Here is an 18,502-nt window from a genome sequence, read left to right as displayed (position 1 = left end):
AAGCGTTCTCAACACTATAGGGCACAGTTAATCGCCTTGTAGCCTTCAAAAAATACCAACAGTTGTCCATGTAGTAGGACACTGTTCTCATACTTGCACAGTAGCAGTTCGGGGGCGCTGTACAGCGCTCACAAGGCCAAAGAAAAAAGAAGAAGAAGAAATATGATAGTGTCCACACAATAGTGTATAGGTAATTAGTTTTATCTTTATTATCTTTATCATATACATAGCTGGAATAATTATTTTATTAATTTAACAATTCCAAATAATACTTTTTACTTTCACTGATCGATTTCTACTTGATTGAACATTGGCTAGTTCATAATACCTAACCCTCTCAAACATCAATTTTTCATACTCCACATTGTGTCAATTATAATTTTTTATCTCGCTGTGAGGACCAAAATATTATTATGAAAGAAATAGAAAATATAGCATTTGTTACGTGTATCTTTGGTTTTTTATAAATCATTGAACACTAGCTACAAAGTTACTTCGAAATATCCGACTTACTTGTAAGATAATTGTGTTCTTTTATATTATTACAAATGTTAGGTTGTTGCATTCAGATCAAAATAATCAAAATTTAGAGTAACATCAGTAATTTTGTGACAATCTAAAACTCCGAGCTTGATTCGATTTTTCACATTCCTAATAGTTTTCACGAGTCTCGTTTCTTACATCGTTCTCGTGTCGAGGGGATTCTTTTAAATTAGTGTATAGTTTGTGGCACAGGAGCGCTAGATACTCGTTCATGTTCGCTTACGTGATATAGCTCTTATAGCTGCACCGCATCGTCGCTTCAGTTTAGGTACTGTACTAGAAAACAATTTATTCTACTAAAAGCCGCAATACCTTGAACTTCATTTTCAAAAAAGCAATGCAAAAATGCATACTGATTATTTTAAACTTTTTAAACTTGTACTTGTGTAAAATAACTCGTTTTACTTTTTCTTCAACCATCTCGTATAATTGAGTCGAATGCGGTAAATAGAAGATTTGATTCTGTGGCCGTGTAACTTGTAAAGTATCGAACAATTGTAGCATATATTCATTAAACACTATAGGTAATAATAGTTGTAATTGTTTATACTATAAGGTACTGTTTTATTTGCTTCAATACTTTAAATATATTAAGCTAATATATGAAGTTAAAACCTTGATCAACCAAAATGATGGAGAGAGTCATTGCTTCTTACTTATTGATCGATAAAAATTAGTGCTGCTATTCCTTAAAAACACAACTGCATAAATAACGGCTAAAATAAACGAAATTAGTTATTAATTATTAACAGTCACTTATATTAAATTTGGGACCTTAACGAGCAAAAATAATTATTATCACGAGGCTTTTTTCACGTAGATCGCATAAAATCCATGCATATTATCGCGTATCTTTCAGTTTTATATAACTTGTAAATTGATTTAATAATGCAAACGGTATTTTTTGTTAAATACTTGTGAAATGACGTATGAAATTTCTTTTTATTTTTTCAATATTAACGTTCTACTTTAATTCTTATTCAAAGTTCGGATAAACGTGTTCCAATAGCTGCGGGAATTTTTAACCTAATTTTGAAAACTCAGGCACTTTGATATTATATAAATTTAGTCAATTAAACTATTTCTTAAGAACTTTCTTGAATTTTTTATGATTAAATATTTGTTCGTTGTTAGAAATTAATTTTTTTAATCCAATAAACGTATAAATTAATTCTTTTTATTCAAATGATTATCATCATAGCTGGGATTTCATATGAATTTTATATTTTGTACTTTTATATGAAATTCATTAGTTCAATTTGACAATGTGCTGAAATATAACAACTTTTTCATTTGCGATTAACTAGTAACATGTTTTCAAAATTTTTTGCAATAATTTAATTATAAAAATATTTTCATTCTGAAAGCCTTTATTTGTTTAGGAATAACCAGAAAAAATATTTAATTAGTTAATATTCATTGCAGCTCACACTTCCAAGTACAGGTTTTATCATAAAAGCTTGAAATATTTTACAACTTATTGTACAGTAATCAAATTAATCCTGTGCAATTGACGTTTATTTATTAAACAATTGCACTTTATGAAATATAAAACTTGGAGCTCAGATAATGCAAATAGAAACGCCACAAAAAACTCCAACTATACCATTATTAGTTCATCAATCGGGAAATATTATTAATTCTTCTCAAACAATTATCATACCAATAGGTATTATTTATGAATCTTACTTTTTAAAATTATAAACTTCGCTTTTACAATTTTTATTTTTTTATTATTTTCAGTCAATTCAATACATCCATCTCAAATTTCAAGGCAACAATTGCTGCTTGCTCCGATAATCAAATGTTTGCCAGAAAAACTTGCAAATTCACAAAATAATCATCAAGTAGAATCAAACAAGTTGAATGTTGATGGAAAGATAATCTACAATAAAGTATATTCAGTTTTAAGAGAATCTAAATTTTCAAACGAAGCAAATTCAACTACAAAACTTCATGTGTTATCTCAGATGAGTTTATTAAATAGTTCAAGAAACATAAATAACCCAAACAATATGGAGAGCATAAAAATAAATTCAAAAAATCCAGATTCTGCAGTTATAACGCCAATAATTGCTGATAAATTGACAGATACAGATAAAAATCATTCTCAAAGCACTGGAGAAAAGAGACCCAAGAAGCAAGTTTTTCCCAAAGATGTTTCAGATTTTGCAAGATCGGAAATGAAAAACAGTCTAGACTTAAATAATGAAAACAATGATTTGAAGTACCATAAGGTGTGTGAAGAAGAAGTTACATTACTGAAAATTGTTCCTAATGAGGAAAATATCATGTCCAGTCAACATGAATCGAGTACTTATACCCCAAAATTAGAGGTAAAAGTTGAATCTATGGATACTGAGGAACATTCTTCAAAAACCTATCAAAGTGTAGGTAATAAGGAGAATTCTAATGCTATCCCTAGCCCTACTCACAGTAATTCTGGTGATAATATCTTCTTGACTTGTCTTGGCTGTGGATGCCATGGACTGCGATCAGAATTTGTCAGCTATGAATCATGCAGTCCTAATTGTTCTGAATTCATTAAAGTAAAAAAAAGTAAGGAACTTCAGAAGAAGAAAAGTTTAGAGTAAGTATTAAAACATTTCTAATAGTTTATTTCATTCAAGTGCAAAAAATAATTAATTTAATTTTAATAGTACTTCTGTGCGCAGAAAGAAACAGTCTAAAGTGCCTAAGGAAGAGATAAAAACAGAAGATTTTGAAAGCTCTTCTAATGAAAGTGAAAAAAGTGCTATTAAGTCTGTGAGTGAAGATGAGTCAAATGCATCTATAATCAGTGGTCCAGACCAAGAACGTCAAGCAATGCTTGAAGCAAAGGTATAAAATATAGCTTTATGCAGATGCTAATTTAAAAATATTTTAGTTTAATTAACTAATATAACTTATTGATGCATACAGTGAAATAACCATTGCTTATTTTCAGTATCCTTATTTATGTGGAAAACAAGGCTTTTCATGGACTAAATACCTAGACTATTGTAAAGCTAAATCTGCTCCAGTCAAGTTATTCAAAGATCCATTTCCCTATGATAAAAATAATTTTAAACCTGGTATGAAATTAGAAGGTATTGATCCAGGACACCCATCAAACTACTGTGTATTAACTGTTGCTGACGTGATAGGTAAAGTTTATGAAATTTTCAATACTTATTTATTAGAAAAAATTTAATGCTCACTTGATTTCTTATTATTTTTTTTTTTGGAATAGGTTACAGATTACGTTGTCATTTCGATGGATATTCTGACAAATATGATTTTTGGGTAAATGCTGATAGCGCTGATATATTTCCAGTTGGTTGGGCTGAAAAAAATGAAAAAGTATTACAATTTCCCAAAAATATGGAAGACTTTAATTGGTCTTCATATTTAAAAAGTTGTAAAGCTGTTCCAGCACCAAAACATTTATTCAACACCAACAAAACAGTAAGTAAATGTGACAATTAAACTTTTAGCATTGTTACATCAACTTTAATTACAGATTGAAATTTTCAATTTTCAGAGCAATGTACCAACAGGATTTAGAGTTGGTATGAAATTAGAGGCAGTTGATCGAAAAGATTCATCTTCAGTTTGTGTAGCAACTGTTGCTGGAGTCATGGACAACCGAATTCTAGTCCATTTTGATTCGTGGGATGATTTATATGATTATTGGGCAGATGTAAGTTCTCCTTATATTCATCCAATCGGATGGTGTGGCCATAATGGAATTAGTTTAGAACCACCTAATAGTGAGTATTACGTTATTTATTGCTCAAGTTCAAAGTATATCATTTGATTCTAATTTATTGTAATTATAAATAATCTTTTAAATGATTATAACTTCAATCTCTGGTAAAAGATATTTCTATATTTCCAACCAAATTTTACATAAGTTTCATCTATCTAAAAGACTTGTTTTTATTATACATTGCAAGAAATCAATTAATTTAATTAAATTGTATCCATATCAACACTATAAATAAACTAATAAAAATAAAAATTTTTTTATAGCCTATAAAGATAAAGTATTTTCATGGAATGAATACTTGAAAACTGAAAATGCTGTTGCTGCCCCAGCTAGAGCTTTTAAACAACGTCCGCAATGTGGGTTCAAGCGCGGAATGAAACTTGAGGCAGTTGATAAGCGTTGTCCTCAATTTGTTAGAGTGGCTTCTGTAATAGACGTAAAAGATCACCTGTAAGTATTCAAATGAATTAGTTAAATGCTGACTGTTTCTATGTGTTTAATTTTCATTAATTGTGAAATATTTTTTATTATAGTTTAAAAATTAGATTCGATGGTTGGCCAGAGAACCATGCCTATTGGGTGGATGATGATTCACCTGATATTCACCCTGTGGGATGGTGCGCAAAAACGGGGCATCCATTAGAGCCTCCTCCTTTGAAACGTGAGTCTTTTCCTGGGTTTACATTCATGTGATTAATTTGTTGAATTGTTAGCAATAAACTATGAGAGAATTTATTCGTATCAACAAATTATTTTTCATAAAATTTCAAAAATTAACTATTACATTCTGTTTTAGATGAAGATTATCTGGTGAAACCAGAATGTGGTATATACGGCTGCAAAGGCCTTGGAAATATTAAAGGACCTAGATTTACTAAACATAATTCGGCATCAGGTTGTCCATACTCACCCAGTAATCTTCATAAATATAAAGGAGTCATTGATAGATTAGCAACAGATGATGGACCCAGTCATGAATCAAATCAAACTACAAAAACTGATAAAACAAAAGCTGAAAAAGAAGATAAAAAGTTAAACAATCAAAAAACTAAAGTGGACAATCAAAAAGAAAAAGATTCTCCCAATAACAATGAATCGTTTTCCAAGTAAGGATTTCTTGCATTGTATTATTTATCATATAAAATGTTGAACATTAATTGACAAAACTAATCTTTTATTAATTTTCAGGAAAAAAATGCGTAATGGTAATTTGAGACTAAAAAGAAAAAGGTGCGTACAAATTACAGTAAACTCACTTTAATTGAGTATGTCTTTCTTAAAAAAATGTTTTTAATAAAATCAAAATTAATGTATTTTCAGTGGAAACCTTGATGATATGGACCTCGAAAATCCTTCTAAAAAGCCAAAATCTGCATCAACGCCAATCATGTCTAAAAAATTCCGTGATGATTTTGGAGAATCTATTTATAATCCAAAATACCCACCACGACCTGTCTCACCTCAACTATCAATACAACACAGCAAAACTCTTCATAATGAGTTACAAATACCAGAGGGTGACCCGAGAAGGTGGTCCGTTGAAGAGGTAGTTCAGTTTGTTACGTCTATACCAAATTGTAAAGATTACGAAACAAGTATCAGAGCAAACGTAAGTATCAAAAAAATTTGCATACTATGTTTAAGCAATTTGTTTTTAATTGATTAAAATGCATTTTTTTGTTGTTTTTAGAGCATCGATGGGGAAGCCTTATTATTAATGACACAAGACGATTTTTTCACTTACCTTACTCCGAAAGTTGGTCCATCAGTCAAACTCCATAGAGTCATTGTTTATTTACGGGAAAAAGCCCTAACCATGTAAAGAAATTTGATTTTTTCATAGAAATATCAATGAAAACATCAATATTAATATTAAATGAATCCATTGCTATCATAATAAGAAATAAACTGGCTAGATTTTGTAAATATTTTTAATCTAGGTCAGAATAATAGTACTGTCTTCATAACAAATATGTAATATTAAATTATCTACATAAAAACAAAGTTTGTGACCAGTACATTTCATTTACGTTTAGAATATTTGGTTGTATATACAAGTATTATAAGAGCTCATTGAAACATCAAACACTTCTCTTTGCATTGTCCATAGCATAATCATGTAAAATTGTAAATACTTTGATTCAATCATATACTTGTAATTACAGTCACTTAATTACACGATGTATTACTTTAAATGAATTTTTTATGAAATAGTTACATTACAAATGTCTATGGTTATTCAAAATCATTATGCATCATAATTCACTTGATTTTTTTCTTGTCAAAAATGTTATTCATAAAATCTGTCTGTCGGAATCAATTTATTGTTTTCATTCGTTAGTTGTATTTGTCATTCGAATGAAATATATTTGTATATTTGAATTGTTTACATTTATCAATAAAAGTAATAAAATTGTAATTTTATTGTTTTAAAATATATCTTTACCCTGTTTATAAATGTAGGAATAAACATTTCTTATGAAGAAGCTTAAATGCAATTGGTACATAAGTTTCGCAAAAGCAAAGTTGAATTGACAATGACGAAAAACGCCCATATTCGTAATTGCTATGATTCAGTTAATCAACATGTGCGTTATAGAAGAAAGTACTCTTGTAGTGAAATTATCAATATTGGTAATCGTATCTCATAAAAAGATGGCAAAATTTGTTTTCTCAGTCTGATCATTGGGAAAAAATTTATCCAAATTTCAATTACATTGTAAAGAAAATTTTCATTAGGATCAACTGATCCACCAAAATAAAAAAAAGAAAAAAATTTCATCAATCAATCATAAACTGCGGCACGCGAGCGTATGCAGTGCGATTCACGCGTAGAATATTCGGTCCGCAACATGTAATATACGACGTGCGTGTTCCTATCAGCTCTCCCTGCCTCTCGCTCCTATATACGTACTCCCTCCTTCGCGAATGTTTACGCCGGCGAAATGCGGCGAGCCGAGGGCAGGCGAAGCTTGGCATGGAGCCGTAACGTGCGCGGATATCAGTCGGTCTTGGACCGTTGGCGAGTCTCGGTAGCTCGTGTGTCTTTGCGCCCGGCTTCCCCTCTACGAACGCATGCGCCAAATTTCGCGACCAACCGCTCCTCGAATTCACCCTGCCTCACCGCCAAAAAATTCAATTTATGGCTTCGATTGCGTCCGTTGACTTTCAAAGTTTTTAACCGAAAACTATCTTTGTGTGGCTACCCGTTTGCGACGTTGTTTTTCCATTGAAACATTAATACTGTTGCCGGCGAGCGAGCTGTCTCCGTCGAACAAGTGACAGTTGAGCAGTAGTGACAAACGAATCTTTGAGTTTTTGTTCCGATTCGTCCGATGCTGTACAACGGCATCGAGTTCTCATTGGCAGCAAGGAAAAAACAGTGCAATTAGTGCGCCCCTGGGCAGTATCTCGTCAGTGTCTCGTGTGTCAGTGTAAGTGGGTGTTCGGATCGCCATCATTGTCCCGCGGAGTGTTTTCCAGCGTGTTCCCGAGCGAATCGCTCGTTTAGTGCTATGAACAGCTCGTCGTCGAGCCACGCAGCTCTCGTCGGCTCGAAGCTCGACTGCAATCGTCTCGGATAGGGTGCGAGACGCGCGCGCGAAACTGCTGCTAAACTCGATAATAGCCTTCGGTGCTGCTGTGGGTGGTCGTCGGAGGTGGCGTTACAGATTGGGCCGAGCGTCGACGTTCATGCAGCTGAACGGCCTAATGCTTGGGGGATGTTGGGCCTGTCGGTGCAGCTTATGCCAAAGCAGCAGCAGCAGCAGCAGCAAGATCGGCAGCGCCAAAGCCAACGCGGGCGCCGAGGATACCGTCCGTCTGCAGAAGGACGTCGAGGCCGCTGCTCATGCGGCCGGCAGCATGACTCGCTCGCCGGGTCTGCCGGCCCGCAGACTTCTGCAGGCTCTTGCGTTGGTGCTTGTCACCGCCTACGCGACTGTGCTCCTTTACCAAGCTGTGACGCCCAGACAGGTATACACTTTACTATTTCCAGTTGTATAGTTGCAATTTTCATTTCAAGTGTGTGGACGTGTTTATTTCAAATCTTACTTTCAATCCTACTCGGTTTATTTCTTCATTCGCGAAGACTCACTTATGTCACTTATGTAGTTTGATGCCAACTACTATAATAAAATACGCATCTAAATTTTTTCTATCCATTGTCAACTTAATCCAAAATAGTTAGTAAAATAGTTCATTACACGCTTAATGTTTTCACCCGAATGTAGTAAGAATTACCTATGTTTTGCACATGTTGCATATACTATTTATTACCGCATTATGAACGAAAAATCAACAAAATCATTATGCGCGCAGGGTAGTTTTTACACAGAGAGAGGTGAAAATAATATAAATCCTGATCTAACGATTTCTATGAAATAAGTAATTATTAAATACGCATGCTTGTTTTCGAACGAGTTATACGTTACTCTTTAATTATTAGTGTAACCCATTTCAGTTTTAGCCGTTCCCGTTAATTTTGCATAAAACTTCAATTTTTTCAAAGTTAAAAAATAATCGAATCAAGCTGAATTAAATTTTCATTCTACCGCTGCAAAAATTTTAAGACCGAATCGAACAGTTGAATAATAAAAACGCATGTGGCCCCTCGTAAATCGGTGAAATATTAAATTAAACGACTGTTTTCTATTTCAAGAATTGGCACTCTGTATCGCTAATAAATCGATACCATTGAAATTTTCAGTGGACCGACGACGGAGCAGTCGTCGATGTGAACACCGTCGGCGGTGACGTAGCCACCCTAGAGATTCCCTCCCGACTTGGTGGTCGCTTTGGCATGATAGCCGCGGCCGTGTCCACGTCTGCCCTGGCTCTGCCCTCGAGAAACGAGGAAAACGAAGAAACTACCGATTTGATTCCTTCGGTTGCCACTGCTACGATGGCTCCCTACACGACGGGTCTCGATGACATTTTCATCAGTGTCAAAACGACCAAAAACTACCACGAGTCCAGACTGCAGGCCATCATCGATACTTGGTTTCAGTTTGCAAAAGAACAGGTAATTATTCTTTCCTATATTCATCGTACACTTCGGAACGTTTTACGAAGCAAAGTCTTGACGGTACTGTTGATCATTCATACATTTCAATTATATTTTATTCAGGGAATAAGTTGATGTGAATTCAGTTATTTTTCAATATCATTTAATAAGATTAATATCAATTCACAATATGCTATTCAAATAGCATATTTTATTGAAAAATTATTACGAGCTAAAAAATCAACATGTTACTCTATAATCGTGTTTGTTACCATATTTGTATTTGTATGAATGTTCAACTTGAGCTTAGACCAAGCTCATAAAATATTGACGCTAAAAATCATGGATTCTTCGTCAATAAAAAGATGAAAATACAGACTGCAATAATGCAATTTACGCGAATAAATCTACAGCGTTAATATGGTTGAAAATGAATACAAATGGATAAAATTCTTTGCATGACTCTTTTTTCTGCTCTTTTGATAAAATATGTGATTGAGCCATGATATGACTCGAGTACATTAATTCAATGTGCGTGAGCAACGAGTCAGTTATGATCTTTGTAGTCCGAGGGAAGAAATTGTGCGAAAACGAGGGTTTTTTTTCGTCCACTTGCCGTACTTATAAATCGACGTTGAGCGTTCCCACGCGTGCAGGGGTATGTGCGGCGCACGCAAGCCAAACTTTTCTATATACGGTACGCGCGGACCATGTGAGAAAAAACGCAAGAAAGAGCCAGCCAACTCTGTACTGCGTGCGGACAATGGCTGCAGCTCATATGGGATCGACGATAAAGTGTATCTTCCTACAACTGAGTCTTTCTAGTCACTTTTTTGTTTGTTTTTCTTTCGTCGAGCTAATCGGTACCTTTTGAACCCCAAAAAGCATCCACGGTACAGTAATCGGGCGCTCTTGATCCAGTTATTCATTCGCTATGTATGCGAAAATGGACCCGTTATCACTTATTTTAACTGGAATGTTGCAAAGTATTATTTGTTGCAACGCTCGCGAAAAATGTTTGATTTTCTACGATAGCTCGCTGATAACAAAGTTAACAGACCCGAGTCGCATACTCGTTAACCATGGGAGCAGTAGTGGCAGATCCAAGTCGAAGCAAACTATTCCTATCAATGGAAGCTCCTCCTGCAGATGGATTCGTTAAATTCGTTCGATCAACTATTCGATTGCTTGGTGGTAGTAGTTTGCCAACCGGCTACCCAGTTCACTTGCGTCAGATAGCCTAATTCTCAAGTTTGCGTATAATTTCGTTGTTGACTCGCCATGCTCTTCACTTTGATTGAGTTTCAAGGCAATTCGGGCGCTTTCCTCGGGCGTGCATCCAAGTAGTCGGCTTTCGAGTAATTTAAATACATTATCCCAGTGTCATTCTGAAAATTCGAAGCATCTCTAATAGGAGAGCAGAGTACACGGTACACTAGCCGGACGACTCTCGATTAGAAGCGTTTGAAAATTCATTAACAAGTGTATGACCGAACGTCGAGGCTCACTCAAGTATACCTGTCGCTATAGGTAACACTCATCAGCTTCGAAGCGCTTGCCTTACGAAAAATAATTAATGGCGGCTCGAAAATGCCTAGAACACTCGCTCGTTCGCTTCTATACACGTGTTGGTGCGTTTGTGTGTGTGTGTGCGCGCGCTTGCACGCCCGCGTGAAGCGTTATACACCAGCGCCTACATATGCACACCGATGCACACAATTTTCGAATCGTGGGAATATCTCACGGCTTTTTACCTTCGACCTTTCGGTCTTCTTTTTCTTGTTGGCGCGCGTTAAACTTGGCGCAGCAACAACCCCCCGCACGCGCGGATCGTTGCATTTGGTACTTATGCACTTATAAAACATCGCTCTTTTCTTTCATTCGTACGCGGCACAAGCGCGCAGCATAGCATGGGCAGCGCGCAATGACGAGGTTTCATCCTCTCGCTCGCTCGCTTGCCTTATCCGCGGCGTTGTGCCTCATATACTCGCTCGCCCGCACGTATACATATTTGCGCGCCAATAATTAAGTGATGCGTCGAAATCTCTTTCGCGCGCGCGAGAGAGAGAGAGAGAGAGAGTGAGAGCGCTGTATAGCTGCAGCAGAATGCAGTATGCACTGTATACGTATGCGAAAATTGAATGCGAGAAGGTCGTGCGCGCTCGGCTCGCTGCCCTATAGATCGATTCAACGCAGCCATACACGTATGTAATGAAAGGGTTCGCCTTCCTCAAATTGAGCCAAGACAACTGCTCTTTTGCCAAGATGTATATACGTTTCGACGTTTCCTTCGCGAGTATATGTACTGCGAGCGAGGTGTTGCTTATTTATTATATGATGATTTGTGCTATACACACACTAGCAGTACCTGGCAACACGTATGTGATGCAACTTTTCTCGAACGAGATAGCCATCGGATGATTTGTGCTATTAATTATGTATTTAACTTGGTTGATATGTTATTACGTTGCTCGTTCCGTGGCCAATTGTGCCGCGCGCGCTTGTTTATTTCGACAATTGCTGGGTAAGCTTATTCGATATACCTTACTTCACCTTCGAGTAATATCATTTGTTGAGATTGTACCGTCGATGTGGTTATATAGTTTTATGTGTAAGCTCGATGTTCGATGGAATAATGATGGGATAATGAAAATGGTGCGTCAAATTATCACATGGAAACAGACCTGTCCATATGTAATCAGGACTTTGTACAAATAGTGTTTCAAAAAAATGCAAACCACTGAAATATAGAATTTCCTTTTTTTTCTTTCCGAAAGTAAAATTAATGAAAGAAGTATGATAAACAACTTTAATTTTATAACTTTATTCGGTAATTATTTTTTGCTCGAATAAATAACATTCAAAAATGGAAGATTTGAAAAAAAATGAACGCTTTACATTAAAATTTACAAGTGCATTAAAAAAACACAGTTATTTCGAGTAGGAATGTATAAGGAAGCTGATTTCTGAGCACTTGATAATCATATTCATCCCTTTTCTCGCTACTGTATGGCTCAGCGCAAAGTCATGGCGCAAAATTAGCTCGTGAAGTTTTGTGTTTGTACAGAAAGACGAAACTCGAGGGCCACATTTTTCAATCCTGCAAAAGAGACCTAATAAAACTTGACGCGTCGGAATTGAATTGATCAAATTCTGTTTACACGTTGTGTTATAGTTTATTTTTCTCGTACGTAGTTAAAACCCATTCAATATTAGGTTGTTTTGCAATTTTTTTTCAATTCGCAAAAGCGAGCCAATGATATTTCGCAGAACTGACATCAGCAGCAGTTGAGAAATACATTATCGAGTTTTGTTATCGTTACTTCGTTCCGAAACGGCAAATTGTTCGTTTTGCGCGAAAAGAACCGCGCGATACTCTTTGTCACTTTCTAGGACTTCGTGCTTGAGCTTATATGTGAGTCAACGCGGTCTCTCATTCACACACACACGAGAACGAATGTAGGCGATGTTTCTACTTGGACGCTCGAGAAAATATACAGCTGCTATCGACGTACTAAATCGGATGTATCGAGTCTTAAACTCCAGAAAGCCCAATCCAGTCGACGCGAAGGAACTCGCGCGCAATTTGCGCCCCGCGCACACACACCTCTTGCCTTCGTGTATACCTGTATATAGCCTCGAACAATAATTGGGCAATTACCGTGAAACTTTTATTTCGATACCTCTTTCTCGTCTGTGCGAGCTGCTTGTATACATGTACGGGTAGACGGCCCTCGCCCTTACGCGTATCTTTTTCTCCTCGATAAGCCTATCCGTTCACGATATAATCGATGTTTTTTTAGCGCTGCATGCGCTCGCAAGTAAGCAAAGAAAAATCAGCCAAGCTCGCGTATCGTCGTTCTTTTTTTTTTTTTTAAGATCTCGCCGCATTTCGTGTGGACTGTAATAATACGTTGAATAATTTGACAAGCCAAAGATACACTTGTCGGGATTTATCGGTTTAGCTTCAAACTAATTGTCAGCTTTTTTTTTTTCAAAATATATTTTCCGAATCTTGAATTTATCGACCTCATCGCTGTACATTGGCTCGAACGACCAATGTATCGTCAACGCCACGGAGCTACGACTGCACTTAATTTGGGAAAAAAACAGGAGGAAGAAGAGCGAAGCGCAGCTCGCGGTCGAAACGCCGGCGAAAGGCTTGAAAGATGTCGAACTAACGAGCGGAACGCATCTCCGCTCTGGGTATTGTGTCGATCGCGCGCGGTCCATGCCACAGAAGCTGCGGGAGTCGATTTACGTTCGCTTGCTGTTCGCTGGTCGGCCCTAAAAAATCGCGCGACATTGACGAGTGGATGCAGTGTTGGGGGGCGACAGTCGAGCCGGCACTATATAGTGCGCTGCTACTATACACGCGAGGGCGAGTGATCGCTCGCGACTCGCGACTACAATTAACGTCGTTAATTGTATGGACACGTGACGTCGCGCTATCGAGGGCTTCTCTCCTTCATTTCTGTCCGAATCCGCGTTTATCTCTTTCTGTCCGGCAAGTGTACGTAAAAGAGAGAGAGAGACCTCGTTAGCGCGAAACTCTGACTTCCTTCTTCTCTCGCTTTCAATCTTTTTGATGCAGCCAACAGCAGCAGCAGCGCCGTATGGTGCGCGGCGCGATGCATTCATGAATCTTTGCACAGCTGCATAAAGTACACAACTCTCCTCGTTCAACTGCATGATTCGCTCTTTTTAAAAAAGAGAAGCCCAAGTTTTATTTCCGTCCTTTCGTGCTTTGCGGAAAGCGATAACGATAAAGAGGCGACATTGCACTCGCTTTTGCATACTTTCTGCTGATGTTTTGCCTTTTGAACACGATCATCTCAGTTGCAACATATTATTTTCATCGATGTTTTTGTCTCGCTGATATCGCAGATCATGATTTTATACATTTATATTCCGCTCTGATCGGTTGCTCTGATTTCCGTCCGTTCCTGGACTTCATCTCGCCTGATTGGATTTAACGTGAGCCGCCTTATTGCTCGTTCTCCCTCTCTCTCTTTCTTTCAACACGGATTTGATACAAGCCTGATTCATACGTTATGCTTATAATAAAAGCTCGCACGGCTTCCTTTATGGGTCGCAACGAGTCTACTTAAGCTAGCCGACTTATCGATGCCGCTGCTAAATTTCGAATAGGCAGATTGTAATTTTAACAAGGCTCAGGTGGCTCATTGTAGCTTTTATTTTGCAAGATTGATTCTCTGCAAAGCTTAGGTTACACGGCCAACCGCAGCTTAAAATATGTGCATTCTTTTGAAAACTTGGCGAGCATCGGCCTGTTGGTGCTCTCGGAGTATACGAGAATAAGAGGTATCTCTTGTATACGCGCGATGTATAAAGTACTGAAAACTTTTGTGATTTATTATGCAGAGCGAGTATCAGCTATAGTGCAACTCCGAACCCTCGCAGCGCGCACTAATTATTGGCAATTAAAAGTTTGAAATTAAAAATTCCTTATCAGCTCAAGTAGTTTTTATGCGCATGAGCTGTAAAGTTTTTACCGTATACATTAATCTTAATTACGATTAGAATGGTCTACGCATTTCTGATGCCAAAGTAAAACTTGAACTTTTTGAAATCCAGTACTTTTTAGGACTTTGAAGTTGGAAACAACATATTAAGTTCAATATCTAATGTGTACAGTATGTACGCCTAACCGTGAAGAATACAATCTACCACAAAATTTTACTTTTTGGTCGCGGTGCTTCGAACGAAAAGAGTATGAGGATTAATTTCAGCTGCTTACCTTTTGCAAAAGTGGAAATTGGTGAAACTCTACTTTTGGTCAAAATTCTACTCTGTTCGAAAACAGTACATTCGCTGTTTTACACTTTATAAATTTATAAATAGTAATTCCAGCTACGCAAAGTATACTTTGACAAAAAGTAAACAACTGAAATTACTCTTTATAAAGATTAAAGTGAAAAGTTTATTCTTTTTGGCTTCGTTAAAGGGTAAATTCATCAATTTACTATTTTTTGTGGTAAATTTTACTCTTAACGTTGCGTAGAAAATACTCATCACGCCTAATGTGCAAAATATTACCCCTCATAATGTGTGTCTGAAAACACACACCACCTGTCGTTAAAGTCGCGAATAAAAAGTAACATCGTCAAGAACTCACTCTCTCTCTCTTTATCGTTTGTACTGGAGCGCGTCAATAATTGCCTCAAAATGGTTTACTGCTGCACGGACGACATTGAGCATCACAAGTGCATCTGCAGTTTTCTCCTGCCCGTGAAATGGGTTTTTCGTCTCGATATTCCGTGTGAAAGAAGTTGCGCAATTATGTAAAACGAGTTCGTATCGAGGGTATCGTTTTCGCAGAAAAATGCATCATTTTACTCTTGCTCGCGCTAAATGTTTTGAATAAATCGTAATACTACTAATTTCAGATCTATCATCAACATGAAGATATTTAATTGAACTTTTTTAATTTCAGACATGGTTTTTCACCGACAAAGATGATCCTTACTTTCAAGAACAAACAAGTAAGTACTCAAGTATAATACTTGCACTTTCCTTAAAACTAGATGATTACTTCGTGCAACTATATTCGCCCTCATAACGACTCTCTGCCAAGCTCTATAAATCCTCATCACATACGAATCTCTACTGTATCCTTATCCTTTCGATAGAATTTCGTAGTTTGTCTCGGCTACTGTAGAAGCGTGATTTATTCGTACACGTACATATAAAGAGATGACATACTGACATGAATCTCGAATGAGCTCAGCCGCGCGCGCGCTTAGTAACGCTCGTTCCTATGTATGCAGCGTAGTAATATACGGCATCCTCGCGCGAACGAATAAAGAGGAAAAGAGAAGCGAAGAGAGAAAGAGGAGCCAATTGCACGGAGGTGCATTCATCTCTCGGGGAGTATATATATCGAGCGCAGCAGCAGCAGCAGCAGCAGCAACGGCAGAGCACGCGAGCCTTCGGGCACTCTGCGCCGCTGCTGCTGTTGCTCGACATTTGACCTGCACTCGCTCTCTTCTCTGTGTTATACATATAGACACGTGCACGTGTGTATACACGTCGAGCCTGTAATAATCCACCTACTAGTCTCGCCGTGCTTTCCGTGCCTTTGCTGCGGCTTGGCTCGTGCGCGCCCTGGGCCTAAAACTCGTGCCTGGCGCTGTTTATACGCGTGAAAACCTTTGACTCGCGGCTCGGGGATTCCTCTTCGCGTGTACGTATACGTATATATATGTAGTCATTATTACAGTTTCGTATCGCGTAATATTCTCGCCACTGCCGTTGCGCCGCAGTCGCTGCGGGCTCTGCTCGTGATTTTGCGCGTTTTGTATTCATATACGAACTGTACACTATAAGCCAATGCGAGCCGAGGATCCGGTGAACGTAATAAGCAATTGATGTGTGTGCTTGCCCAGATTTTAATGAGGTGCGTACGTACGAGGATCGTTGAGCGCAGTTTGAATTATTTGCGGTTGGTCAAGAAAGAAGCCTCGACTTGTCCGCGAGCCTTTTCCAATTTCTTATTTTGCTTTCGAATAAGCTATCAACTCGCAAGCGGCATGTGTGAATTTATAAACACTGAATCGAAAATAGTAACCTTCTATATAAATGAATATCGATCTCATCTGTGATATGCTTTTGATTAAAATTTAAAGACCAAGTTTAGAGCTGGTCGCGATAATAATAAAATAGAAAAGTAATTCGGAGCCATTTTCGCCTTATTTCAGATGACTAAACAGAATATATATACGCAACGTCACTCTGCGACATTATAAGCTTTATGTTAGTCCGAGCTGGCAAAGCTACTGGCCCGTCTGGCGTTGCAAATTAATTAATTAGAGCTCGCGCGCGCAGAGCAGAGCTCTAGTACATTATGAGAGTAAATATACTAGTGTATACTAGCGGGCTGGCGAGCACAAGATGCGGAAAACGTGAGATATACATACACGCGTACAAGCAGAAAATATAGAACATGCGTATATGGATGTCACAAGAGAGAATGGTATAATAGTAGGTGACAGTGCCATTAAGCCCTTGCCCAATTAATTACTTTCGCGGAAGATTCATCATTCTAGGGAGGGAGTAGTGAGTAGCGCACGCGTTTCATAGCTCGTTTCACTTGTATTAATGGCTCCCCAGCCTATGTTCTAGCTGCTCTTGCGCAATTACTAGGCCGGCGCAGAAGTTTTCGATGAAATTTCGATAGGTCCATTAAAATGTATGTTTAATCAAATTTGTCAGCAGTATTTGTAAGTGAGTAAAGACTTGAAAGCACTTCTGAATTTGAATGTAATGTGTGTGTGTATTATTGGTTGCGTGATGATTTAATACAGATTAATTTTAAATCTCATTGAACTCGAAAATACAACTCAAACTACTGTTACGGTTAATCATCTTGAAATTATGCTGATGTGGTTGTTACTGTAATGCAGTGCCCTTCTATCTTATTATTTGAGTCTAGAAATTCTCTGCCAATAAATCTATAAAAACACTCTATTTCATACTTACATAATCTGTTACCACCAAGAAGGCTCACAACCTCAAGCCTATAATTATAACATCATTTATTAACTTATATTTATTATAGTTAAATTTGTCCACATAATTTACTATTTTTTTCTCCATATTTTCTTCGCAGATGGTCATATGATCAATACAAAATGTTCATCGTCGCATAACCGAAGAGCTTTGTGCTGCAAAATGTCAGTCGAATTTGACAGGTTCCTGGAAAGCGGAAAAAAGTAAGTGGCTACTTTCTTTGAAAATATCTATAATTTTAATTATTTTTTCGAATATCAGCTACTATGTTGATACTTATAAGTACCGAATATCCCAGAAATTGCAATAAAGTGTCATTAGAACTTTTTATTTTCAAAAGTATTATCAGCTATTATTTTATGCGGTAATAGAAAGAACATTAATTTTCTGTACAACTTTTTGAATTTTCCCTAATAAAATTTTCTTAATTAGGGCATTCTTTTGATTTATTTTTTTCAAAAAGTAAATAAAATTTTGCTTGAAATAAAATTTAAATTTATATCCTGACAAACTATTATATGAGAAATGACTGAGCGTCGGCTTTTTGTTTCGCTTCGGCTAATTTTCAAAAGTCTAGACAAAAGATAAAGCAGGATCATAAATTTCAAAAATTCATTTATTTATAGGATTTTCTTAGCATTATTTATTATCTGTAACGAGGTCAGTGATAA

At 37.0% G+C, this 18,502-nt stretch overlaps 2 protein-coding genes across 7 annotated transcripts; both read left to right on the top strand.

The window, feature by feature from the left end:
* The first annotated feature begins 46 nt into the window (after positions 1-46).
* Positions 47-6,713, top strand: LOC106653428 (lethal(3)malignant brain tumor-like protein 4). 6 transcript variants are annotated; one of them, XM_014372864.2, is made up of 13 exons: positions 47-190; positions 1,969-2,212; positions 2,287-3,133; positions 3,204-3,384; positions 3,491-3,689; positions 3,776-3,990; positions 4,067-4,295; positions 4,558-4,744; positions 4,828-4,955; positions 5,091-5,400; positions 5,483-5,524; positions 5,615-5,903; positions 5,985-6,713. In XM_014372864.2, exons 2-13 carry the CDS (start codon positions 2,113-2,115, stop codon positions 6,114-6,116), a joined length of 2,859 nt encoding a protein of 952 aa, XP_014228350.1. In that variant the 5' UTR covers positions 47-190; positions 1,969-2,112; the 3' UTR covers positions 6,117-6,713. The 6 variants fall into 6 exon arrangements, with proteins under 6 accessions (XP_014228350.1, XP_014228352.1, XP_014228354.1 ...); XM_014372866.2 differs by lacking the exon at positions 47-190 and adding an exon at positions 740-811; XM_014372868.2 differs by lacking the exon at positions 47-190 and adding an exon at positions 821-1,022.
* Positions 6,714-7,313: 600 nt separating this feature from the next.
* On the top strand, positions 7,314-18,141 carry LOC111693900 (fringe glycosyltransferase-like). Its single transcript, XM_023460025.1, has 5 exons — positions 7,314-8,269; positions 9,003-9,317; positions 15,757-15,805; positions 17,932-18,034; positions 18,093-18,141. Exons 1-5 carry the CDS (start codon positions 7,988-7,990, stop codon positions 18,139-18,141), a joined length of 798 nt encoding a protein of 265 aa, XP_023315793.1. The 5' UTR covers positions 7,314-7,987.
* The last annotated feature ends 361 nt before the right edge of the window (positions 18,142-18,502 follow it).

The sequence above is a fragment of the Trichogramma pretiosum genome, unplaced genomic scaffold, assembly GCF_000599845.2.
Source record: "Trichogramma pretiosum strain Unisexual culture from Peru unplaced genomic scaffold, Tpre_2.0 scaffold60, whole genome shotgun sequence".
In the NCBI taxonomy this organism is placed as follows: Eukaryota; Metazoa; Arthropoda; class Insecta; order Hymenoptera; family Trichogrammatidae; genus Trichogramma; species Trichogramma pretiosum.
This window is presented reverse-complemented; position numbering and strand designations above follow the sequence as displayed.